This window comes from Zootoca vivipara, chromosome 7 (assembly GCF_963506605.1).
Source record: "Zootoca vivipara chromosome 7, rZooViv1.1, whole genome shotgun sequence".
Lineage (NCBI taxonomy): Eukaryota > Metazoa > Chordata > Lepidosauria > Squamata > Lacertidae > Zootoca > Zootoca vivipara.
In genome coordinates, this window is record NC_083282.1 from 57,908,773 (window position 1) to 57,935,878 (window position 27,106).

General features: G+C 42.2%; 1 protein-coding gene across 1 annotated transcript; it reads left to right on the top strand.

Moving 5' to 3' along the window:
- Window positions 1-5,174: 5,174 nt before the first annotated feature.
- Window positions 5,175-27,106, top strand: LOC118088523 (complement receptor type 2-like). Its single transcript, XM_060277484.1, has 6 exons — window positions 5,175-5,274; window positions 15,768-15,950; window positions 18,455-18,646; window positions 20,091-20,282; window positions 22,709-22,735; window positions 27,084-27,106. The coding sequence occupies exons 1-6, from the start codon at window positions 5,175-5,177 to the stop codon at window positions 27,104-27,106; spliced, it is 717 nt and encodes a 238-aa protein (XP_060133467.1).

The window sequence follows — 27,106 nt, forward strand, 5'->3', positions numbered from 1 at the left end:
TATGTGCTTACTGTATTCATATTTTGAAGCTGAAGTTGCTCCAAAGAACTCACTTTTCCATCTTGGCCTCGCAACAGCCCTGGGAGATAGCTGAAAAACAGATGCTTGCCCAAATCTGCCAAATGATCTTCGTTGGTAAGCAAAAAAAAAATTCTAGATACTGGAAAATCTACCAATTCCTGGCAAACTTCCAACCTCAATTAAATATTTTTGATACTTTAATTCACCTGATACTTAAAATGAGGAACTACTTCACATAAATATTTCATAAAATTGAAAAAAATGTGTTCTTTGCTTACAGTCCTAGATAGGGACAGAAGAACTGCATTTGTGGTTCAAACTGAGATCCATTAAGTGTGGCATTTTGTCTCCAGAAGCAGACAGCTCACAACCACAGTTTTAGAATGGTAGGCATCCCTTATTGCTTGTCCTCAGCATCTGTACTTAGAGTTCTTCGTATTCTCTATACAGTCCATTGTGTGGGTTATGTGCCCAGAGTAGTATTTAGAACCTTCAGGAGCAGGTGCCTTTCAGATGCTTTGGACTGCAAGTCCCTCTTCCATGACCCTTGGTTGTGCTGGCTAGGGCTGATGAAAGTTGGCGTCAAAGAGTCAGGAGGAGACCAGTTTGGGGGAGAGTTAGGCTCTTAAAAACATTTTGGTAGGTCTGCTTCTATTCCACATAATGTATTCTCAAGCAGTATTCTCCCATCCCCCTCAAATTCCTTCTTGGCCACGGCACTGGTCACATCTTTGAAACTTTATCACCCTTCCCCCATTCCTCTTTATAAAAAGCCAAACTTTATTCTGTTTTATTTTCTCTTCTCTCTATACAGTACTTTCCCTTTCAAATTTTGTATTTTATTTCATCTCTAGGATCTCTCTAGACCAGTACTATTTTTCTAGAAAAAGAGGTGCTGGAATTCATGACGAACACCTCCCTCGTTCTCTTAGAATGGCAATGCCACCCACGTGAGAGGTTCCAGAACTGAGTTCTGTTGAGATCTGGCTATAAAAAGCCCTGCTCTAGACTATCTGAGACATCTTAGTGCTCCTCCAGAACCTGCCCTCTTTTAATTTTGTAAATATATTTTTGACATGCACGTAAAGCTGAATGCACACAAGTTGCTGGCTTACTGTGTATGCCCACACAGATGTTTAAGTTGTCTGCCTGTTTTAAATGACAGGCAAATCATAATAGGTTTTGTTGATGTTCAGCTGTATTTGAGATTGGTTTTCGTATTTGAGATTGGTTTTCGTTTCTTTTCAGGCACTTGATTAAATGAGCACTTGCTAAAAGCTACAAGGGATAAATTGTAAATTTCTGAAGATAATTATACACTTACCTGAATCAAAGACTTTAAAGTTGAATTTGTATTATATATTAATTTACAAGGAATAAAGCATATACATGAATATAAGATCTTAAATCTCATTTTTAAAAATAGATTCTGTACCTAGTGGCGGATGGTACTTGTGGGACAGAAGGCAGGGAGATCAACAGTAGGTGGTGTTGGAGCCAATGATAGGCACAGCCAACTATTTCTATTACCACCCCTCCAATATCACCGCTGAATTCTGCATTTGGGTTTGATGAGACATGTGACCCTCACCTGTCCTAAGAGCTACTCACGCTGAGGAATCACACACCTCCTCGCAAAGCTAATGCACCCCACCTGGCCAGCTAATGAGTTGAGCTGTTTGCCCTTGCCTGTCTCAACCTCCTGGAATGTATCTGCTCCTGCTCCTTATGCCTTAGAGCCCACCATGTTCATGGAGATGGGAGCCCCTCCGGCTCTGGGTAATGGGTCCTGCTCCTCTGGTTCCTGTGCTGTGACTCCCATCACCTTGCCGACCTCTGTCACCCCGTGAGTACTTTCTATGCCCCCAACCTCTCCTCCTCCACCCCCAGCTTGCCCTGGTATTGACCAGTCACAAGTATACCCCTTGCCAGGATCCTCTTTCTCTTCCCTGTTGTCCTGCTAGTTCATGACATGTTATATGAAAAGAATTAGTATCCAAACCTCACATATTCAGACATATTCAGGTATTTAAACAGCCAAACCTGTGTGTGCTACTTTAAACAAATAAGCTTTTGGGTTTTTGCCTGTGAGCGGTCTATGGCAGCTGTTTCTCAAGAAACCATTGGGGTGGTTGTGTGTGGAGAGATTAGATACACTGGTACCTCGGTTTACAAACTTAATCTGTTCCGGAAGTCCGTTCTTAAACCGAAACCGTTCTTAAACCGAGGCACACTTTCCCTAATGAGGCCTCCGGTGCCCTTCCACCGTTCGGATTCTATTCTTAGACCGAGGTAAAGTTCGCAAAACAGGACAGTACTTCCAATTTTGCAGAGTTCATAAACCGAATTGTTTGTAAACAGGGCTGTTCTTAAACCAAGGTACCACTGTAATAGTATTTTTCCCTTCCTTGTTTGCCTTTTTCGATGTTTCAGAGGGTTTTCCCAGGATTTTTCATCATTTTGTAGTCATATTTCCATGGTTGGGAACACACTAGGAATTTCCCCATAGGAATCAATGAAAATTGTCAACTCATGTAAATGCTTGCCTAACAAACAATTTCATGAGAAAACATTGTGTTCGGATATCAAGACCTGCATGCAGTTGCTTAGATACATTTCCATGCTACATGCTTAAAAGTCATGTGTTGCCATCTAGTTGTATAGTGAACTTAATCCTCAAATTGAAACTTTAAAATTATTGTTTAAGTAACACCATCAATGTTTATGATACTTTAATACTGAGTAACAAGTAAAAGAAGACAGGTCCTGGAAGCCTACAAAAGAGCGTGGTGAAAAAAACAAAGGTTCAGATATAGGGAAATTCAGGGAAATTCAGATGTAACTATCCCAGCTAAATAAATCACGGTTTGTCAAATCATGCTTTGTTAAAGCCACAATTTACATCTGGGAGAGGTAGCAATTAAAAGTGGATAGCAACAGTCAGTCAACCACTAATTATACATCATTGCATCAAATATTTATGTAGGCAGTAATAATTGTTATGGATTTAGGGACATTCTTTAAAGAAGCCCACATCAATTTCTGTTGATACATCCTGTTTACAGCTCCTCCTAGTACAACTGTATTTCCTGCAACTCTACTTCCTGTTGCTTCTACTGTTCTCTAGAACAAGTTTGAGTCAAGTCCACCCATCTCTGTCTATCCTCTTCTCTCTCTTGCTTCTACTACATAAACATCCCATAGGCTAACAGCACACTGTCTTTTTTTTTTATTCCAACTGTGCTTCCATTCAAATGAGGAAAAGCTTGGCTAGGAGAGATGAAAGCTGTTTGTGTTGATTTATCTGATAAATTCTTTCTGTGGGATATGGGGAAAATGCAGCACTTTCGACAATCCTGGTTGTTGTATATGGCTATGGTGTAATAGATTTCTGTTGCAACTTTATAACAATTCTAGATTCAAAAAAATAAACTAATCTGGTACACAGATTAATCTGGTACGCAGGCTGAGACCCTATCTGCCTGCGGACTGTCTTGCCAGAGTGGTGCGTGCTCTAGTTAATCTTTCGCTTGGACTACTGCAATGCGCTCTATGTGGGGCTACCTTTAAAGGTGACCCAGAAACTACAACTAATCCAGAATGCGGCAGCTAGACTGGTGACTGGGAGCGGCCGCCGAGACCACATAACACCAGTCTTGAATGACCTACTGTGAGGGACAAGCATGTATATAGATCGTTCTGACCACTGTAAATAATCAGCACTTAATAAAAGCCTAAAAAGACTATGCTGGAGTCGTTACTCTAGAGTAGCCACATCAGGCCCTCTGACACCTACATTGGCTCCCAGTACGTTTCTGGGCACAATTCAAAGGGTTGGTGCTGACCTTTAAAGCCCTAAACGGCCTTGGTCCTGTATACCTGAAGGAGCGTCTCCACCCCCATCGTTCTGCCCGGACATTGAGGTCCAGCGCCAAGGGCCTTCTGGGGGTTCCCTCGTGAGAAGTCAAGTTACTGGGAACCAGGCAGAGGGCCTTCTTGGTAGTGGCACCCGCCCTGTGGAATGCCCCCCCCAACCAGATGTCAAAGAGAAAACTAACCAGACTTTTTAAAGTCATCTGAAGGCAGCCCTGTTTAGGGAAGCTTTTAATGTTTGACGGACAACTATATTTTAATATTTTATTTGAAGCCGCCCAGAGTGGCTGAGGAATCCCAGCCAGATGGGCGGGGTATAAATAATTTTATTATTATTATTTATTATAAACAAATGCTTTAAATAAATTAATAAATCTTCACTGGATTGTTCTAAATTATTCCACCTCAGCCACTCTCTCAAAACTACACCCTATCTATTGGAATATATTTATATTCCAAGTGGCTAATAATCTGGTTAAAACATATTTGGTTTGTATTGAAAATCAGTACAATGTCAACCTTGAAAGACTGATAAAACAAAAGACAATGTCAGGTTCAATACGGTATATCAAATAGAAGAGCCAAAGCAGCAATAACCAAAAGACAAATACTTGTTCAAATAGAGATGGCTCTCCAGTAGCCCGTGTCTCCCCCTAAGCACCCCCAAAAGATGGGTCCTGGAAGATATGAAAGGATACAGCCGTCAATTACATATTTGACTAGTCATAAGCCACAGGCATCACCCCACAATACCGGACTGCATTATATAGCTGTCATAAACCACACTTTCTCAGCCATGTCTAGACCCTCTCTTCAACCTGTCACATGGCATAGTAAAACTATGCATTGCACTGTCTAGGATTTTTTTAAAATGAAATTGATTTTTAAACCCTTATAAAGCAGCAGCCAGGAACCATATTTCCCCCACTCAATAATAGAGTACTTCGATGCGAGAGAGCATGATTTCTGCACTTTTTTCAGAGTGATGGAACAGTCCACCAACATATCACAGATACGATATACTGTAATCCTGGATTTCCACCGCTGTCTTTCGCAGCAAGCTGTCATCTTCCACTGAAAAAGTACAGCCTGCAAAGGATCCATCCCGCACTCTAGGTGGGAAATGCTATAGGGGGGGGGAAACAGGGAACACGAGCTGAAAAGCGAGCATCGCGTGTCGCTCCCCGCAACGCGGCCCTTAACCGAACGCTTTTACGCCACTCGCCCGCGCAGTTGTGAGCCTTCCTTCTCGCGCCGTCGCCGCTCGCCAGCTCAGCGTTATGCAACGGTCGCCCTGGGGGCTTCTGCGGACTCGCCGGCTCTTGGGTTTGTTGATGCTGTCCCTGCTGGCTCAGGGATTGGAGGGTGACTACGAGGAAGGCAAGTGACGACGAAGCCTCTAGCGACCGCTGAGCCTCCCTTTCTCCCCGCCACCTGTCTCTTCCCCTCCCGCCCGCTCGCCTTCCCGCCGTCTCTTCTTGAGCTTAGAGAGGCTTCGCAAAAAGCGGCGCGCGAGTGGGCGGGTCTTTCTTTCAGGCGCCTGAGGTAAACGGGGATGTCCCACCCCCGGTAGCCCGCTAGGTGGCGCCGAGGTGTTGGCCCTCCTCAGCCGAGAGGCGGTTGCGCGCCGCCCCACTCAGCGGCTTCCGTCGGCAGAGCCAATTGGGCTGCCCATCATCCCAAGAGGACTTTCTCGGCCAGGCTGCTTTCTTACTCCCGAGGAAGCACGCATGGGGAAGACCTTGGTGCCTCCCAGAGGGGTCTTTTAGGGCGATTGACACAATAATAGTGCATTAGCGGTGTGGTTGTTCTACTTTATTCTATGGTGCTTCCCTAAATCATTATCATAATAAACAATTTGGATGAGCTAATTCAAATTCTCAGTGAGGGAACGGTGTTTGCGGGAGGGGGGGGCAGAACCGGGCTAGCTGCAACGCGACAGGTCAGTTAGTTAACTATTTTTATTTATTTTCTTGATGGGGGGGGCAGCTGTAGAATGAAGAACTTAAGGTTAATATCAATACATAAAATCGTATAAACAAGAGAAGACAAAACAAACTGTGCAGCATCTTTATAGCTGCTTATCTAGCAAAGCGCTTTGAGAGCACCTTTTGATCCACCAGAACTACAGAATACAGGATTTCAGGGCTTTCCGGTGGAGGGGATACCACCAGTAGCATTCCACCTGCCAGTACAATTCAGTGAACAAAGGGGGAGATCTTTGCTGGCAGAGTGGCACGAGTGGCACACTGCCAGCAAAAGGAGCCACCAGAAATGTCTTCACTCCATCTACACACACACCCCAACCTGGCATAGGGTGATTCTGGATTGCAGCCCATAAATTGCAAAGCCTACAAATTCTACACAGGATATTTGGCAACATGAGAAATAAAACTACCCCAACAAAAAAATGAGATTCATGTTTCCATTACATCACATCTCAAATAAGACTTTCTGTCTATTCTTGACATAGCACAGATGCCAAAGTGCATCTGGCTGCATCCTTTGTTATTTGTGTTAAGTGAATCAGATAATATCAGATTAATGGTGTGTGATCCTTTCCTGGTCACCTCTGTAAAAAAACAGTGCTTTTTTCTGGTGGTACACAATGGTGCACACAGGGCCGGCCCAAGGGTGAGGCTGGGTGGCGCCCCCGCCAGGGGGGCGCTGCATAGCTGCGCCCACCCGCCTGCCGCGGAGCTGCACCCTATGCAGCCGCGCTGTGCGCTGCGCCCACCCGCCGGCCCGGCCGCACAGCTCCACCGGCCCACCCGCCGCGCTGGGAAACGGGGCGGGGCGCAGGGGCGTAGCCAGGATGAAAATCAGGGGGGCAAGGGGCGGGGAGCAAGGGGCGGGGGCAAGGGGCGGGGGCGGGGCCACATCGGAGCAGCCCGAAATCGGGCTGCTCCGACTCCCTCCTTCCCCTCCGCGATAGGAAGGGACGAGGGGGAGCCAGGATCAGCCCGAAATCGGGCTGCTCCGACTCCCTCCTCCCCCTCCGCGATCGGAAGGGACGAGGGGGAGCCAGGATCAGCCCGAAATCGGGCTGCTCCGACTCCCTCCTTCCCCTCCGCGATAGGAAGGGACGAGGGGGAGCCAGGATCAGCCTGAAATCGGGCTGCTCCGACTCCCTCCTCCCCCTCCGCGATCGGAAGGGACGAGGGGGAGCCAGGATCAGCCCGAAATCGGGCTGCTCCGACTCCCTCCTCCCCCTCCACGATCGGAAGGGACGAGGGGGAGCCAGGATCAGCCCGAAATCGGGCTGCTCCGATCCCCTCCTCCCCCTCTGCAATCGCTGGGGCAGGTGGAGGGAAAGCCCCAGAGCCGCGCAAAGCGGTTGCCTGGCTTTCCCTCCGCCCGCCCCACAGCCAGCCGGCTAGAAGGGAGGTCTCCCTTCTCCCTTGCTGGCTGTGGGGCGGAGGGAGGGAAAGCCAGCCAAACGCTTTGCGCGGCTCTGGTGCTTTCCCGCCGCCCGCCCCACAGCCAGCCAGGGAGAAGGGAGACGGCACCGGGCGGGCAGTGGGGCAGGCTGGCCAGTGGCCCTGCTTCTAGGGGGGGCAATTGCCCCCTCCTGCCCCCCCTGCCTACGCCCATGGCGGGGCGGGGGCGCTGGAGGGATCCATCGCACCATGGCGCCAGGGCACCAAATATACTTAAGACGGCCCTGGGTGCACAGTAGCACCAGCTCTTTTTTTCCTTAGTATCACACCTCCTTCACTAAGCTGGGCAAATGCTTCCTGGGCTTCAGTAAGGAGGCGCAAACCCATGTCCTGGCAGAATGTTGGATTCATTCCTGGCTAATTTATGGGTTCATTATTTTATGATACAGTAGTGTATGTATGTATGTATGTGCTTCATGTCTACCTGTTATTGTGTTTTACTATTAGGAGGGCCCAAGATCTGTATCTATGTATTTTACTGCTTGTCAACTGCTACAGAGGTTTTAGCTTGAGAAGTGTTATAGAGAGTAAAGAGACATGTTCTTTATTTTCTGTGGGAAAACTCCAGTTGAAAAGAGTTAGCTGGAGGAATTTTTTAATGGGATCAGATTAAGATGGTTTTGTCCTAGACCTGCGGCAGATGTAAAAAAATAAATATGTGTCAAAGGTAGATTGACAACTCATTGGGAAGGCTGAGGATCCTGGGTTCCTCCATTCCACTGACAAGCTGCCAAAGAGTTCTGAAACGGTGCTAGACTGAGAGCTGGTAATTAATTTCTTCTCACTGGAGAAAACCTCCCCACCCCACCTCAAAAAAAAAAAAAAACTAGTTGCTAAGGACGGCACAAGCCAACAGGGCTTAGGACCACCACCACCACCTACCTTGCAGAACTTGTCTTAGGCTGGGAGGCCTAGGATGCTCATGACATGACAGTGTAAGTGTAGCAGGCCCCTGGTGGCGGCCTTCCAACCCACTTAACCTCCGATGCCTGGGGAAAGTGTGCCCAGTTTCCCCCACCTCCTTGCATGGGCCTGGCTTAGGCAATTGTGATAGATCTACCACTGTAAGGATTGCTCTGCTCATTTTCTTCGAAAGGCATTCCAGCAGAAATATTTTATTTGAAATTAACAAGAACTGTGTAAAAGAACACCAGAGCTAGTTTCACTGGAGCTTGCAGAAGAGAAGGTTAAGGATATCGAGTCCTCAGTGTGAAAGGTGTCTGCTAATACACACTGTTTAATGAACTCATCTTAAAACACTTTCATTGCATTGTCAGTGTTTTTCTTTCATTATTGTTTGTTATAATTATCCCATATTTAGTTTTTTAGAACAAATGTTGTGAAACTGTAAACAGCATTTTTACTTCCAAATGCTTATGTGTCATATTTAATCTTTGTCTTTTTATGTGAACCCAGAGACCTGTGATGTTGACATTTTACCAATATTTCCCTTTTCTGAGGTCAGTATCATTCTATATGACCACATAGCAATATATAGCTGCAAAGAAGGTGCTGTAAGAGTGCATGATAAAAAGAACACAACTACATGTGTTAACGGTTCCTGGACACCGTTGTCAGACCCCTGTAATGGTATGTGTTGCTCTAAACGTGTTTGTTTATTTTTGTGCTTTCCAAAAAGTTACTCTAATGCTTTAACATAAGAAATATCAAGCGTCTCTTAATTTATTGTTGTGATCGTACCCACACTTACTTAGAAATAAACTCTAATAAAATAATAATAAGTACGACAGCAGGTGACAGGAATGGTGGCCAACTCATGTCTGGGGCCTGCAAAGACCACTTTTTTGTGGGGAGGGGGAAGGTGACTAGAGATTTGTACCCAAGATGGCTTTGTTTGTCATAAGTAATAAACCTTAAGGTTTACTTGTGCTCTCAACATCCACTCCATACTATTTCTCTCTGCGCACCAGTGGAGCATATTTACCAGACACCCAACAGTTCTATCCAAGTTTTGCCTATTTGTTAAATTGTTCAATATTTTAAACAGCACTTTTATTTCCAAAGGCTTTTGTGTCATATTTAATCTTTGTCTTCTTATGTGAATCCAGGGACGTGTGGTGTTGACGATTTACCGATATTTCCCTTTTCTGAGGTCGGTATCATTACATATGACCACTCAGCAATATATGAATGCAAAGAAGGTGCTGTAAGAGTGCATGATCAAACTAATACAACTACATGTATTAACGGTTCCTGGACACCGTTGTCAGACCCCTGTCATGGTATGTGTTGTTCAAAACGTGTTTGTTTATTTTTATGATTTCTAAAAAGTTACTCTAATGCTTTAAACATAAGAAATATCAAGTGCCTCTTAATTTGTGGCTGTGATCATACCCACACTTACTTAGAAATAAACTCTAATGAAATAAGAAGTTGTAGATTGCCGGAAGAATTATCAACAACCTCAGATATGCTGATGATACAACCTTGATGGCAGAAAGTGAGGAGGAATTAAATAACCTTTTAATGAGGGTGAAAGAGGAGAGCGCAAAATATGGTCTGAAGCTCAACATCAAAAAAACTAAGATCATGGCCACTGGTCCCATCACCTCCTGGCAAATGGGAGGGGGGAATGGAGGCAGTGAGAGATTTTTCTTTCTTGGGTTCCATGATCACTGCAGATGGTGACAGCAGCCACAAAATTAACAGATGCCTGCCTCTTGGGAGAAAAGAAAAGACAAACCTAGACAGCATCTTAAAAAGCAGAGACATCACTTTGCCAACAAAGGTCCATATGGTTAAAGCTATGGGTTTCCCAAGACTTCCGGTCTACTGCCACTGCTGTTCAGCAAGAGAATCTCAAGCTACGTGATTCCCTGGCGCTGTGAGGGAGGGGAGAGCCGCGAGAGCGGCGTAGACTCCCCAAAAGAGCCCTAGATAGAGCTTTCTGGGAATGTGGGGGCTCAGCTGCACCCCCACACACCTCCTCTGCTCCCTGGTAGGCCCTAATAAGGGACCCGAGAGCGAACGGAGTGGAGACGTGGGTGCCTTTGTGAGTCAATTCGCTACCCTCGAAGCGTGAAGCTCTGAGCCGGCAGCCTGTGGAGCAGTGGATTCTATCCAAATTTTAAAGATCTGAAGACATTGGATATTGTGAGTAAAGAAAAGGGCCTTTAAAACTTTAAATTTGAAAGAATTGGCCACGGGAGGAGATTTTAAAAACAGAAGTCGATCTCCCCCACTGAGTGAAGCAAGAAGCAGTTACTTTTACCCGAAGCTGGAAAGATTGACAGGAAGTTTCAAATCCCCAAAGATTGAACCTGATTTCTCCCCCTGAGGCAGGGTAAAGGGGAGAAGGGTTGATCTGAAGAAAAATCCCTGTAAAAGTCTTATTGTGGACTGGGGAAAGTCACCCTGTACGCTGGAATCGGGATCCTGTAAGGATCAGTGAGCCGCCATTATGACGTCATAAAAGGAAGGAATGTGTTTACCTCTTTGAGGTTGTGAACTGTCAAAAGTGAAGAGATCATAAAATATATGACTTTGAATGTTAAATGTTTTCTTCACAAAGGCATATGAAAGTAAAAATGTATGAACAAAAATTCAAAATGCTAAATTGCAGCCAGTTTGGACATAACTTTGGTTTCTGAAGATTGGAGATATAAACTGCACCATTTCCTGTGTTACAACTCTTGCTGTGCCCATGAAATTTGAGACGGCAAGATGCCAGTAGAAACAATAATACCTGACTCTTCTGATTTCCAAGAAGAACTCTTGAAATTGTTATGGGAGCTAAGAAGTGAAGTACAACAGAATACAATACAGATTGGAAAAATAAACCAGAAGTGTGTGGAAATTGAAAAAGGACTAATTCTACCAGAGAATATAGAGAAGAAAGACGAACACTTAGCAGTCCTGGACAATGCAATTGATTCTAAAGAAGAAGAGGAAGAGGCATGGAACATTGTTCTCCCAGTGAGGGGGGGGGAAACAAGACCCATGCTTGATTTTAAAGGTCTTCAAAGAAGAACCAGTATGGAATAATGCCCTCCCAGTGAGAGAGGGAGAGCAGGATCCATACTGGGGTCAGAACCTAAGGGGAATAAAAATTGTGAAAGGATTGAAAGTGGAAATTTAGGTGGCTGGTATTGTGTAACAGTTAGAGAATTGGGGAGACAGCAGGGGACAAAGAAGGAAGCGTGGTTGATAGGCTCTGACAGAGTGGGTGTGGGGGGAGGAGTAATATTGGGTGTTATTTTCTGACTGATTAAGATGGTCCGAAACTAGATTGACTCATGGAACTGGCTGAATTGTCTGGGAGACTCCGAGTCCAGGGGAGGGGGGGCTGAATCAGATGTAAGTGATTAAATGTTATTAGAATAGAAGATGCAATGTTTGAATTTATAGATATTTTGGGGAAATTAATTTTAGGCTAAGGGGTGAAATACACCCCTGTATGGGAAATTAATGGTTGGGAAATTAATTATTTTTTATAATTATCTTTATTGGCATTTTCCAATTTAAAATAAAAATCATCACATCATCACATCATATAATATAATATTGTGTAAAGAAAAAAAGAAAATTCCAGAGGAAAAAAGAAAAAGGGGGGGAAAGGGAAAAAGAGGGAAAAAGAGGGAAAAAATAAGCAAAATGCAATCTTGATATTTTAATATCTTTGTCCTAACTTCGACTTCCCCGCTCCCCCCTTCCCGAGTCTAATTATATCCCATCTTAGCAATTTTCCTGATTAACTATTCCAGAACTAACAATTTAAAACTTAAAACTTAAAATAATACTTAGATATAATCCTTTACTCCAAATTACTACACAAATTATTCCTTTTAATTAATCCCTTTAGCCTATTGATTTTCTTTAAAAAATATTCTACCTTTTCCATTCTAACAATTCTGGTACCTCATTTCTAACCTAATTTAATCCAAATCCCCCCTCCTTCTCCCGATTGACGTTCCACTGGGTATCTCGATCAGTTCCTTATATGCAATCCAATTCAGACCATTTAATCCGTCCCATAGTTACAATGCTTTATTAATCATCCCACTCCATCTCTCGACCACAACAGCCCACCCTCCTCTTTCCAGCAATCCTTCTGCCAACCCCACTCCAGTTCCTCCTTTTCCTTGTCCCCCCATTTAGCATGTCCTTCGCCTGGTTCTTGCCTCCCTTTTCTCACTAAGGAGGTTCGAATCCCGGCCACAACTTTGTTGAATGTCACATCTTGGTCATCTTTCCCAATAACCTGTTTTCCCTCTCTCACTGGGAAAAGCGGTTCCTGGACTTCCTCACCCATTGGAGCTCCTCCGTTATCACGTATGTCCTGTGCAACCTCTCTCACCGCTTGCACATCGATCGAAATCTGTAGCTCCTCTTGTTCTTCCTCCTTTACAACTTTAATGCTTGTAAGATCTATGTCCTCAACCTGTGTCTAAAAATTGTCTGTGGGGAGAAGTCGCTGAGTTTCAATCCATAACTTTGTAAGTCTTCTGTATTCTTTTACTCCTGTCAACACTTCTTGAACTTTTTCCCATACACTTTGTATCCCTTTCTCACACATCTCGTGGTGTTGTTTTGGCTGTCTGTATCCTTTGTCTTCTCAAGTTACAACATGGCGTTTAGGCTGTTGTGCCAGAGACGAGTTCTAATATTAGCTGATCGAAGCCTCCAGTTTCCCATCACCGGTTGCCGGAGAGCTTGTTAATGCAAAGTTCCAATTTTTTGCGGAAATCCACACAAATAAAATAAATCACCTTCCTTTGGCTCCGCTGCCACAGGGAAGGGGTCCACTTTGATTTTTAGAGAAATTCAGAGTCCCGTTTCAGCATGATGGCTGCAGGCTCAATAACTGCATCTTGGTATCTCGTGGGGGGGGGGGAAACGACCTCCGTTTTCTTTTGGATTCCCCTCCCAAGTCCAAATTCTTAACCCAAATTGGTTAATAAAAATTTACTTACAAGTCCAAATCGAATTTTGGAGGCTTCTGGTGCTCAATTGAGACCGGCACGGAGCTTCGCACTTCAGAGCAAGCGAATGTCCCAAGGCTCCGTCTCGCTCCGTCTGCTCTTGTCACATTCCTGGAAAGCCCAATCCAGGAGTTCTCCGGGGGGGGCGCTTTGCCCAAGCGGCTCTCCCCCCCCCCTGAAGTGCAGGGAACCTCGGAGCCCGAGGTTTCCTCGCCGATCCCTGATGGCGCCAGACCGGAAGTCGGTTGGGAAATTAATTATTGGCTAGGATAATTGATGATTATAGGTTAAGGATTTATGATGTTTATAGATTAGGAATAATTGAGAGAAAATGAAAAAAAAAGTTAAAATGATTTAGGATATAAAATGAAAACTGCTTAAGTTGGATTTAAAAATGGACCCAGTGAGGGGGGAATTGAGGAAGTCAACAATGTTAAGTAAAAAGAAGAAAGATTCTTGTAATTGTTATGTTTTTCTTTTTTGCCTATTTGTTTTGTCTTTTTCTCATTTTTTGCATTTTGTATTGTTGCTTTAAAATGAATAAATATTATTTTTGGGGGGAAAGCTATGGTTTTCCCAGTAGTGATGTATGGAAGTGAGAGCTGGACCATGAAGAAGGCTGATTGCCGAAGAATTGATGATTTTGAATTTTGGTGCTGGAGGAGACTCTTGAGAGTCCCATGGACTGCAAGAAGATCAAACGTATCGTTTCTGAAGGAAATCAGCCCTTTGTGCTCACTGGAAGGACAGATCCTGAAGCTGAGGCTCCAATACTTTGGCTACCTCATCAGAAGAGAAGATTCCCTGGAAAAGACCCTGATGTTGGGAAAGATTGAGGGCACAAGGAGAAGGAAACAACAGAGGACGAGATGGTTGAACAGTGTTCTCGAAGCTACAAACATGAGTTTGACCAAACTGTGGGAGGCAGTGGAAGACAGGAGTGCCTGGCGTGCTCTGGTCCATGGGGTCACGAAGAGTCAGACACGACTAAACGACAACAACAAAGACAGCAGGTGATAAGAATGGTGGCCAACTCATGCCTGGGGCCTGCAGGACCCCTTTTTGTGCAAAATATGAGTAGAGATTTGTACTCAAGATGGCTTTGATTGTCATAAGTAATAAACCTTAAGGTTTTCTTGTGTTCTCCACATGCACTCCAGACTATTTCTCTCTGCACACCAGTGCAGCGTATTTACCAGACTCCCAACAGTTCTATCCAAGATTTGCCTATTTGCTAAATTGTTCAATATTTTTCTAGGAATTTCTTGTGCAGTCCCTCCAGGTAGTCTTGATGACTCTCACAATGGGACTGGGACTTATCCATAAGAAATAGTGATAAAATACCATTGCAATGAGACTTTATTGGTCTTTGTAGCACCTTCCATTTATTGTGATATTGTTGCTCATAATGGTAAAGCACAGTGGAGAGGGGAATTCCCTCTACCTACATGTGGAGGTTGAATTTTCTTTTCATAATAATTTTATCTGCAGTGATGCTATTAAAAAAGTCTACTGACTTGCTAGGAAGCTGTGTGCTGCTATGTCCAGATCATTGATAGGATTTTATAAATACATGTGTTGTGTGTGTTTTCTACTTCCCTGAGTACTCCAGTGTTTTGCCATGTTTGTCTTCCTGTTGAAGGAGAAATCACTGTAGACAGATGTATATTTGAAAATAAGCCAAACATTAAAAGAACAAATAGAACAGTGCTGGAGGAAAACAGAATATGCGCTTATATCAGGGCACTGGAATATCTCTCAGCACTCCTGATTCATGTTTTCCTGTTAACTGTTTGATTGCTAGGAATCTGATTTCCCAATAGTGCAAAAGCTAATTTGCAGAAAGATAATGTTGAACCCTCACAGGAGATTTTATCAACCAATAATTTTGCACAACCATTACAAAAAGTATTCCTCAAACAGGAAAGCACTTGTCTGAAAAGCTGATCCTCTTCAGAAATGTGCTACATGCAGTAAACAATGTATTCAGGGGGCAAAGACAAGCTGCTGGTGAGCCTGGGGAAATGGTGTGGGGTTAAGGTTCCACACTCCCATCCACATTGCAATCCTGATCTGAACTGAAGCTCAGTGAGGCTGCTTTTCCTGCAGAAAGTGGCCGGTTCTAAGACCACTTAAAAGACAAGTGTGCTTGTCATAACATGGACCCTTAGTGGCTGTTCCTTTAGGTGATTATACTAAAGTTGCACAATTATGAATGGTGAAAAAATTATAGCAACCCAATACATAAAGTGAGTCTAAACATTTGTTTTTTAATGGTAATATATGTTACTCCATCTATTGGGTTAGCCAACGGTAAACATGGCCCTTGGACCAAAAAAGGGTTGGCCACTCCTGATCTAGATTAATGATTTGGGAGAGAATAATTTTTAATAAGTTTAATCAAAAACATACCCCATTCTCAAGAGAGCAGAAATGTAATTTTTCTAGTTTTTATTGAGTTCTGCTTTTTAATTTTATTTTTCGCTTTCAGAGATTATGTGTGACAATCCAGTAGTTCCGGATGGAATAAAATTAAATGGATTTAGAGATTCCTATACCTATGGCAACATTATTACATTTGAATGTAAAATTGGATACTTTTTAATCGGCAGTTATTTCATTCGCTGTGAGAAGAACAGTTCTTGGGTCCCTGAAGTGCCAACCTGCAAAAAGAGTAAGGCTTTGAAAAAAGCACTGGATTAGAATACGTATATTTTTTCTCATTCCACAATAAAAAAAAACCATTTAAACATAGGGAACTGACATGTTAAAAAAGGAGTAAAAATGTTGGTCACCAAGGTGTATTTTGGTGTTATATCTCACCAAGTTCAGAGAACCAATTGAGCTTTAGTTGCTTAAACATTAGTACAATAATGGCTCACTAATGCAGAAGAAGGGGCAGTCCAAATCTGAAAACACATTTATTAGTTTTGCATGTATTAGCTCCAGGGGAGAAGACAGAAAGTAAAATCATAGTAGGAAGTAGTGTCTGGAGTTCACCAGTGCTAGGAGGAGAAAATTAAGGAATCGAAGGCAGAAGGTAATCAAAAGGTGTAATCCAAAGAGGCTGCTGTATGGAGCTGCAAGTTCAGCTCAGTTAAGTAACAAGCAGCAAAGGCTAGGTTGGGGCTGTGTGTCCGTAACCGTAGGACTGCTAGAGTGGCAGCAACAGCCTCACTGGTGCACCTTTGCAGCTCTGAGTTTGCTGCTGCCCCAGTGATCCAGGTAACCAATAATGGTGCTGGTGTTCAGCATCTGCCCCATCACATGAACCGTTGCTAGACTTATAGAAGTCAGTTGGCCAATAACCTGTTATACTGGGCCCACCATCCATTTGTTGATACTACACCACACTTCAAGCAGTGTGATCAGCAGAGTCTGCACAGCTCTAGCAGAGTCATCCAGCAGAATGTCAGGTTCTTCCTCCTTTCCAGTAGTCAGCCTTTTCCAGAGTTCCCAGTTCAGAAAACTCTTTGCCCAGACAGTTCAGTTCAAATTATATAAACTGTTCAATGTCTCATGACACAAGACAAAAAATAAACACACTAGCTACATAAAATCTAAGAGATGCTACTGCATCAGGAACTAATCTACTATAATTCAGTTCTTGTGGTTTTAGAAATAAATATTGTAAAGACCCAAGTTTATAGATATCCACTAGCACTTTACCATGCTAGCTCGCCATGCTATGTTATCGCCATAAAGCATGTTACCTTGCATTCAGCAAGTACCTCACATTTAGCCAATGCTGGTGAATCCAACCTTGGCTTTATACCCACCCCAGCATGTATACACATTCCTTAGAGAAAGGGAGGGTGGATGATTCCCCACCCCTGGCCTAGGACCTATACCTTCCCAAATGGTCTAGAACCTACACCTTCCCAAATGCAGTATTTTAAAGAAGTCCACTGAAATCTAGCTTACACAGAGATTTTATAGCTTCAGTCGTCACATAGATGTGTTAGTCATTTGTTTCTAAAAGGATAACTCTTATCCCGTTTGCCTAATAGCATTTGTTTTACAATCATGCCCAATGTGTGACTGCACAGAAAACATTTCAAGAACAAAAGTTTAAGAATTAATTTTTCTCCTGTTGTGTTCAAAAGAATAGGGTTTGCATGACTTGGCCATGACAAAATTGGTAGTAAACTGTTTTGTGCCTTCTTACAGAGCTCAAAAACAGGGCCGTCTTAAGCATATGCGGCGCCGGGGTGCAAAGATCTGCCTAGTGCTCCTAGGTTGCCTAGAGTTGTTGACCTTTTTTTTGAGGAGGGGGTGGGTTTCCATTCGGGGGGGTGACAAAATGTTGGGTGGCACAGTCACCGTGCTGTCTGCCCGCTGCCCTTCCCCCCCCCCGCTGCATGGCGGCTAACTGTTTTGGCTGCGCATGCAGCGCCCGGAGTGCCGTGTAACGGCGCTGCGCGGCACATCCTGTTGCATGCGCCAAGCTGCGAGTTCCTTTGCTGGCTTTTCCGCTGTCAGCGCATGCTTCCAACATGGGGTGCCAGTGCAGAATGACAGGGAATGCAAGCTGCAGCAGAGGAAAGATCTCTGGACAGGATTTGCGTGCTCCTATTCATCGGGATTTGTTGCTGCTGTCGGCGCGCGGCAGATCCCATCCGGAGATGTTTCCTCCACTGCCGCTTGCATTCCCCATCGTTCTGCACTGGCACCCCACGTTGGGCGGCACTGGGAGTATGCGCCGACAGCAAAAAATCCAGCAAAGGAACCCGCAGCTCAGTGCATGCAACAGGATGCGTCACGTAGCGCCACGTTATACGGTGCTCCAGGCGCAGCACTGAAACAGTTAGCCGCCATGCAGCTGGGGCAAGAGCTGACAGCTGAGCGGAGGAGAGCCCGTCGGAGTGTTACAGGCTCTTCTGCTGCGGGCGTCTTGGTGCGAATTTGGAGGTGAGAGTTGGAGTCCGGGGAAGAGCCGTCTGCAGCAGAAGAGCCTGCAGGCTCTTCCCCGGACTTCAACACTCAGCCCTGGACTCTCGACCTGGCACCGCTGAGAGCCCGGTGCCCAGGTGCCATGCACCCCTAGCGCCAACGGTTAAGACGGCCCTGCTCAAAAATCCAGGTACCTGACACAATGGCAGCATCTTGAATCTTGTGACAGATTGTATATTATTAGTCTTGCATTTATATATTCCAGTTTTATTTCTCTCGTTATAGTTTTTTCGAAAAATTGTGGTGCTCCAGTAATGCCTAAAGGGAGTGTGCATCCATTGCAATCTGAATACAAAATTGGAGATATCGTCTTAGTTTACTGCCACCCAAACCATTCTTTTTTTGATGGAACCACAAAGATGACCATAAAATGCAAAGGCTACAATCAGTGGGATCCTCCTATACAACCATGCTTCTGTATGTGTATGAACCCATATAAATGTTCCTTTTAAAGCCATACTCAAGACAGATATTTCCCCATTATCTAAATCACAGATGGGCAGGCACACCCACAACGTTATATGTGGTCTTGACATCTTCTGAAGCTGCTTCATTCTTCCATCAGTTTTTTGTTTACTTTTTTTGTTCATTATTACATTTATATTCCACCTTTCTTGCATAGAGATCAGGGTGGTGTACATAGGTCTATGTCTCCCAATTTTATCTGCACATCAACAGCAATATGCTGTTCAGGCCAAGAGACAGTAAATGGCCCAAGGTCACCTAGGTAGATTCATGCCTTACTGTGGATTTGAACCTGGTCCTTGTCTAATCCCCCCCCCCCCGGGCAAAGGTATCTTAAGTACAATTTGACAGACGTCTGTTACGTCTACAGTATTTACATGAATGCTTTCATTTGCTTTCCAGAACATTGGCTGCATTGGTCTGTTGGACTAAAAATGATATATTTTAATACCAATTACAGTTGATATTTTTATTTTAGTGGTATGCTAGTTGCTGTGTGCATCTCATCATATCCTGTCCCTGATTAGAGATTCAGTTCTGGGTCTCTTTGCATGAAAGTTAGTACTGAATGTGGCTTACATGAATGTGGCTGGCCATAGGATTGCCCAACTTCCATATATGAGCTTTCTTCTTGCCAATACCTAGAATTTTAGTCTTTGCAGTAATAATAGGTGCTGTTTCATACAAAACTTAGTTGCTCAGTAACTTCCATATTCAAATTAATGTCATGGAGATAACTGCAATAGCATCAGCATGCCGAAGGCCTGAAATAGAAGTGTTCCAAACCACTCAGTTCTTATACAACGTTTTTAATATAAAAATAAATCATTAATGAAAAATTTCATTGGAGTGATAGAGCAAAAGCTGCAACTTTGGAATCCTTTCATTTTGCACAATGCAATAATGGGATGGGGTTAGAACCATGACAAATAGGCCAGGGTTGCAGAGTTGATCAGTGGAAGAAGTAAAAGAGAAGGTACAATACTGTGGCTGTGAACTGGATTGCACACTCTCTTTAACTTTTTCCAAGGATCTACAAACTAGCTATCAATATCTAATAGGATGCATCACACCAAGCTTTGCAAACATGACCTAAAAATCTTCCTTTTAGCCCCATCCCAGGAGAAAGCAGCAACAATGCCACCTGGATGATGAATGAATGCTCACTTGGAACAGAGAGACAGAGCTGGGTGTCATCTGCTTATTGTTGACATTTGACTCCAAATATCCTAATGGCAGCTCCCAGAGACTTCTGACAGATGTAAAATAGCATATCATTTTATAGAACATTCTGCATTTTGCAAAATAAAGTTGCACAAGTATGAATTTTTTCCCTATTTTGTGTGTAGTTTAGTACTGCTTTATATTATTTTTAATAGTTTTTGTGTGTTTTCAGCTAGAACAGCACCAGACACTACTGAACTCTATATCCATAATGGAAGAATAATCAAAGGGGAGAAAGAATACTACAACATTGGAGATGAAGTTACTATTGAATGTAATACTGGATATATTTTGATCGGATCATCTAAGATTAATTACATCGGTGGGAAGAAATGGTTGCCTAATATTCCAACTTGTGGTCTGAGTAAGCATTTTATTTCTGAAAATACTGTTATAAATCCTAAATCTCTGACTGGTGAGAGATTTGGGGTTGCAAGTGCATACCTCTATGACTGTGGTGCCTGCAAAAACATATATGGTTTTATTTACACATGCATACATACTTGTCATCGGTTAACTGGAACTGTGTTAACATTCTGGTCTATGCCTATGGGTACAGCATCCATCTCATCTCCAAGCTTAGGCACATCAGGGTACTTCTCAAGAGTCTTGCAGCTTTTGAGCAGGATACAGCAGACAACAATGACATCCATATCTAGCAAGGTATGGAGGGACCTCCACCTTAACTTTAAATGGCCAAAGCCTTTTCACAAGCAGCCAAGCTGAACAGTGGTAGTATCTGAAGATATAGTCCATGCCTATCCATGTAGACCTGTAGGAAGACATCAGCTACGGTTTGAAGGCGAATGCCTGAATGGTGAAGTTGAGGGGGCACATGGAAAAATCACTTGGCAAGCACCACTAGGCCAGGGAAGACTGGGCCAGCCTCTGGCTTATCAGCAAGGGTGGGACATCCAGAAGAGAGCTATACCATGTTCCTCCCAATAACACAGACATTGACAGACATTGACATCCATAAAGTGGCCCTTTGTGTTCACAACCTCTTGAAGAGCCATGCTGTAGAAGTTCTTTTGGATGTAGAACTCTGGACTGCAACGCTCTAGATAAAAATGTGGATATGGAATGAATCCTGGGTACCACTAGCCCATCGGAAGTCAAGCTTCCAGAAGTCTTTGGTAATGTTTATTCTGTCTCTTACTTTTATAACATCTTTCAGGTAATATTTGTTTAGTACCCAGTCAGTCTATCTGAAGATCTTGCAAGCTGAATTTACTCACCCCAAAGGTGATGTTCAGGGGCAAACAACCTTCTCTGAAGGCTATATTGTAAATTGTCAGCACTAGGCACTTCTGAACTGCTCTTTGCATCCCAAATTCCTGGTGCTGAATCACAAGTGTTCTCTCTTCAGTCAGAAGGTAGAATTTTGACATGGACATTTGAAACATGACTTAGAAACTAGTGTTGTCCCAACCATTACCATCCAGCATCGATAGCCAGATCAGGAATGTCTACTGCATTGGGTTAAATTCTGTGTTCAGATGGTTACTCATTAGTGATGCAGCAGCCATGGTGACACATCTTGCACTCAGTTAAAACTGATGCTTTTAGGGCATTGACACATGTATATTTGTATGCATGGATATTTAGTTGAAATGAAAATGTAATATCCATTTGTATGTGGAATTGGGTCTTGTTAGTGGTTGAATTGTCCACTCACAAACCCCAAGACCCAATACAATTATCAGACTGGAATTTACAGACTAAAACAAATTCAGAGTGGAAATGGTTGAGGTGCAACTATGGAACTGGGTATTTGTCTCTTAACCCAGGGCACCCCAGCTTTTGAGGCCCCTACCCACAATTAAAATTAAAAAAAATGATGAGTCAACATACAAATACAAATTAACCAACCTCATTCAACAATCAAAACCTGCTTCCTTGCTTTCTTCAGTTTCAGAGCAAGAAATCCACCTGAGGCCCATCTCAAGCAGCAGCTTCTTCCCCCACTCCCACATTTCAATTTCAGTATTTGTACCCCACCCATCTAACTGAGTTGCCCCAGCCACTGTAGGCAGCTTCCAACATATATAAAAACATAATAAAACATTACCGGTAGATGTTAAAAGGCTTCCTTATACAGGCCTGTCTTCAGATGTCTTCTAAAGGTTATATAGTTACTCATCTCCTTGACATTTGAAGGGAGGGCATTCCACAGGATGGGTGCCACTACTGAAAAGGCAAAAACCTGCTACCATGCACACATATTCAAGAAGTCCCTCAAGTAGCTGCTGCGACTGCTCCATGTGACTGGCAGACAGCAAAGCAAACATCAGTTTCTGCACTTTCTCTCCTACCCCAACACACATTCCCAGAAGCTTCTGAAGTAGTTGTTTGATATAGTTGACAGGCAACAAATTAAATTAGTTTCCTGTTTGTGAGAATCTGTAAATGGTTTGCATAATCATCAAGTATTTCATTTTAAAATGAGATTTGCAACTTTAGTATTTTACCACAGCAAAAAACAATTATAATTTGAGATTAATGAGTCATGTAAAGTCAACATTTATTCTGTTAAACCCATGTGGTTTCTTAATATAAGATAAATTTTGAAGTGCCCATTGTGTATGTATGGTGTGTGTGTGTGAAAATGAGTTGAGTAAACATACCCACCAGCTCTGATATAAAATCCACCTTGAGCTGCAGTAGTTCAGTTTATAAGCCATTTCTGATGTGGCTGCCAGTCTGAATGAGTAGCCTTTCTATAACTAGTCTTACAAGGTTTTATTCCTAGACATTTGCTTATTAGAACCATTTTCCTCTCTTTTCTAGGTGTTTTCCTGAAACTACTTATAGCTGGTATGTAATTTCTTGAAAATGAATGGGGGAAACATGGCGGTGCATTATAGTTTTTTACATACTGATATTTTATACAATTTCATATGCAAAAATATATGAAATGGTATAAAACATTGCTATGTGAAAAATGACAATAATATTATGGGATCATAGAAAGCTGGGCACTATGCAGCCAGAGATAAGCATTTTGAAGTTTCATTGTAGAGTTTAATTCTCCATATTGAAATTGGGCCTTAAAAGTGCTTATAGTCAGTTGATTATCTAGATGTTTTCCCCATTTTCCCCCCTAAATAGGAATTTCTTTTTGTTGCACTGACTCTGGATTATTCAAGGACTGTTTGTTTGTTTGTGTTTACATATAAACACAAATACTTTATTCCAAACATTTACAAAGCACCAACAGTGTGCACAATTTTTCATATTTCCGAAGCTTGGCATCAATGCTCAAATCTTTGCTCATCATTTGTCTAATCTCCTCTTTGGGTTCTTTGAGATACATATTTAAACTCAGTGGCGTTTACTCCCAAGTACAGTGGTACCTCGGGTTACAGACGCTTCAGGTTACAGACTCTGCTAACCCAGAAATAGTACCTCAGGTTAAGAACTTTGCTTCAGGATGAGAACAGAAATCGTGGTCCGGTGGCAGGGCGGCAGCGGGAGGCCCCATTAGCTAAAGTGGTACCTCAGGTTAAGAACAGTTTCAGGTTAAGAACGGACCTCCGGAACGAATTAAGTTCTTAATCAGAGGTACCACTGTATAGTTAGTATTACCCCCCTAAGGAAGCAATCCAACTAAATTTGCTGGCAAGTTTTACCTTAACATTCAAAGAGGTAGGATCATTTTCATAATAATCCTGTCTGTGAAACTGTAAATTTAGAATTTTGGCATCATAGTTATTTCAGATAGGTTCCCATAATAAAACAACAAAGAAAACAAATCACCACCAATCCCATAACAAAACAACAAAGACAACAAATCACCCTAATAATAAGTAGTTTGGTCTTAGAATGACTTCTGATCACCAAAGGACAGTTTAATGTATTTTATTGTTAAGTACATTCAAGTGTGAAATGTTTATTAGTAATATTTGCAGAGCATTTTCTATGCTGTTTTTAATTATGCATCAGTTTTATTGACCTTTTGTGGGCTTTTTTACTAGAATGGTGGTGTGTGTTTCTTCTTCTTTTTAGCATGCATATTACCTACATTGATCCCAGCATTTAAATTGGCTTTTATGACATGTCCACAAACAAGGTAAAAGTTTTCTTACCACCAAACTCCTCTTTTCCTTTCTGTTTTGCACTTCTAAGGTCCACAACATTTTATCTAAATAAATACACTCTCCTTGTAGATAATAAATTGATATTCTCACAACCTCGCTATGGGGGCTGTTTTGAAATTTTAAAGGAAATGCAGTATACTTTTTTTTTATTAAACGAGAGCTAACAAATATTGTTAACAAAAACATGTATTAATTTCCCCTTTTTTGCTGAATATTCAGACAAGGTCAAGTTACAGTATCTGAATGCTTCGTCTACCCAGGCACTGGTGTTCACTCTGTTCTGAATGGGGTTGCCCAGCCCACACATGAGGCAGGGTGAAGCCAATTGGCACCAATGCTGGTGCTGCTTTTCCACCGGCAGGTGGTCAGGCAGCACTTCTTATTTCACCTCAAGTGGCGAAATGGGACACATGGCTCCTGGTTGCAGTCTGGGGTTGCCCCTTGTTTCAGCATTGTCACTGGTTGTTCCTGTGGAGTGTGGAAACTTTGGTCTTCCAAATGTTTATGGACTTCAAGTCCTATCAGGCCCACCCATAATAGCTAGCACTTTCTCACCCCGCGGTGCTTCAGAAACTGCAGTGCCTCCAACCCCATTTCTACGCACAATTCCAAATTGTTTTAAGCTTGTTCACATCTTGGGACCAGGTACAGAAGGATAATCCTTTCTGTACATGGTCCTGTCCATACACAAATTTCTGAAGCAGAGGCCTTTTTCTGAGTTTCCCCACTATCTTATCTGAGGTCTCGTGGAAACTAGAGAAAGGGTTTTCTCCAGAATGACAGCTTAGCTGACATGTTCATTGATATAATTTTGGTGGCAGGTGATTTGAAAAATAATAATCCCAAGACTTTTAATCAAATTTACACTGCCACTGGTTTTTTTGCCAAATCATTTTTTATTCATTTTACAATAATACAATGGTAATTTCTATTACATTTTCTCCTTTTATCTTATATATTTTGGCTTTTAAAGGCCCTGACTTCCTTCAATCCTTCCTTATGATTTTCTTATAGTCATTACCAATTGCTGTATTTTAACTAATTAACCTCACCAAGACTCACTGGAAAAGACCCTGATGTTGGGAAAGATTGAGGGCACTAGGAGAAGGGGACGACAGAGGACGAGATGGTTGGACAGTGTTCGCGAAGCTACGAACATGAGTTTGACCAAACTGCGGGAAGCAGTGCAAGACAGGAGTGCCTGGCGTGCTATGGTCCATGGGGTCACGACGAGTCGGACACGACTAAACGACTAAACAACAACAACTAATTAACCACTGCTTAAAATTATAACATCCAAATTATATCATTTAAATTCCATCTCATCAATGATTTTTCTAATTTAACTTACAAAGCTTATTGCATTCCTACCAACATATTTAATTGACTGCAATTGTCTTTCAAATAACCTACGAATTTAGTCCATTCTTTGATGAATTTCTGGTCCCACCATTTTGGCCAATTCAGCATACTCCATTAACTTCATCAACCATTCTTCCTTTGTTGGTAATTCTTCTTGTTTCCATTTCTATGCTATTAAAATTCTTGCCACAGTTACTGCATATTGGAAAAGTTTAGCATCTTGTTTTTTAACATCTGTACCTATAATTCCCAATAGAAAAGCTTCAGGTTTTTAAATGTATATTTCAACATTTTCTTAATTTCATTATAAATCATGTCCCAAAAGCATTTCACTTTCTTACATTCCCAACACATATGATAGAAGGTACCTTCTTTTTCTTTACTTTTCCAACATTTATTATCTACCTTATAAAGTTTGGCTAATTTAACCGGTGTAATATACCATCTATACATCATTTTCATAACATGCTATAAAATTTATTCCTTCTTTCCATAGTTTCCCCCAGTCTTCTAACATAATATTATATCCAAAATCTTTTGCCCAATGAATCATAACCAACTTCACCTCTTCATCTTTCAACTGCTATTCCAACAATATTTTATATATTTTTGACAATATTTTAAATTTATTATTCAATATTTCTTTCTCAAACTTACAATTTAATATTTCGAAATCCATTTTTCCCCAGATCCTCCTTAAACTTTTCATTAATTTGATAATAATGTAGCCAATCATTCACAAATTCTTTCACCTCCTCATATGGTTTAAATTTCATTTTTTACCATCGTTTTGGAGTAACATTTCATATGTTACCCAATTTTTATTCATGTTTTCTTTTTTCACACTCATAGCTTTTAACAGTGATAACCACCAGGGTGTTTCCTTTCCAATAGGTTTTAATACCTATCCCATACTTCGTAGAGAGACTTTTGGAATATGTGGTTTCCAAAACCTTTATGTACCTTCGTTTTATCATACCATAAATATGGATGCAACCCAAATCTGTTGTCATGTCCTTCTAGGTCTGATAAATCTGCCTTTTCCAGTAACATCCATTCCTTTAACCAACAAAGGCAGAAGTTGTACTACTGCTTCGTAGTACAACTTCAAATCTGGCAGGATGAAGCCACCTCTTTCTTTAGTGTCTGTTAATAATTTAAATCTTAATTCTCGGTTTCTTCCCCTGCCAGTTAAATCTTGAAATTATCTTTTGCCATTCCTTAAATGTACCTGTCCCTTTGATTATTGGAATCGATTGAAACAAAAACAACATCTTCAATAGCACGTTCAGATTACAGATATCCTACCCAAAAGTGATAGTTTCATTCTTTCCCACACTTCCAAGTCTCTCTTTATTTTATTCCACACTGTTCTATAGAAATCTCTGGTATAGATTTATATTCTTTGAGGTTAACCAAATTCCCAAATATTTAACTTTTTTGACTACCTCTATGTTTGTTTGTTGTTGGATCTTTTCTAACATTCCTTTGTCCAACTTTTTTGCTAACATTTTAGTCTTTTTCCTACTTAATTAAAAACCTGTGACTTGTCCAAATTCTTCCATTTCTTCTAATGCTGCTTTAGCATTATCTAATGGTTCTTCTTTTGTTAGTACCAAGTCATCAGCAAAGGCTTTCACTTTATGTTCCTTTCTTCCGACCGTTATTCCTTTAATTCCTTCTGTTTGCCTTGTTGTCTTCAGGAGGACTTCAAGGACCGAAATGA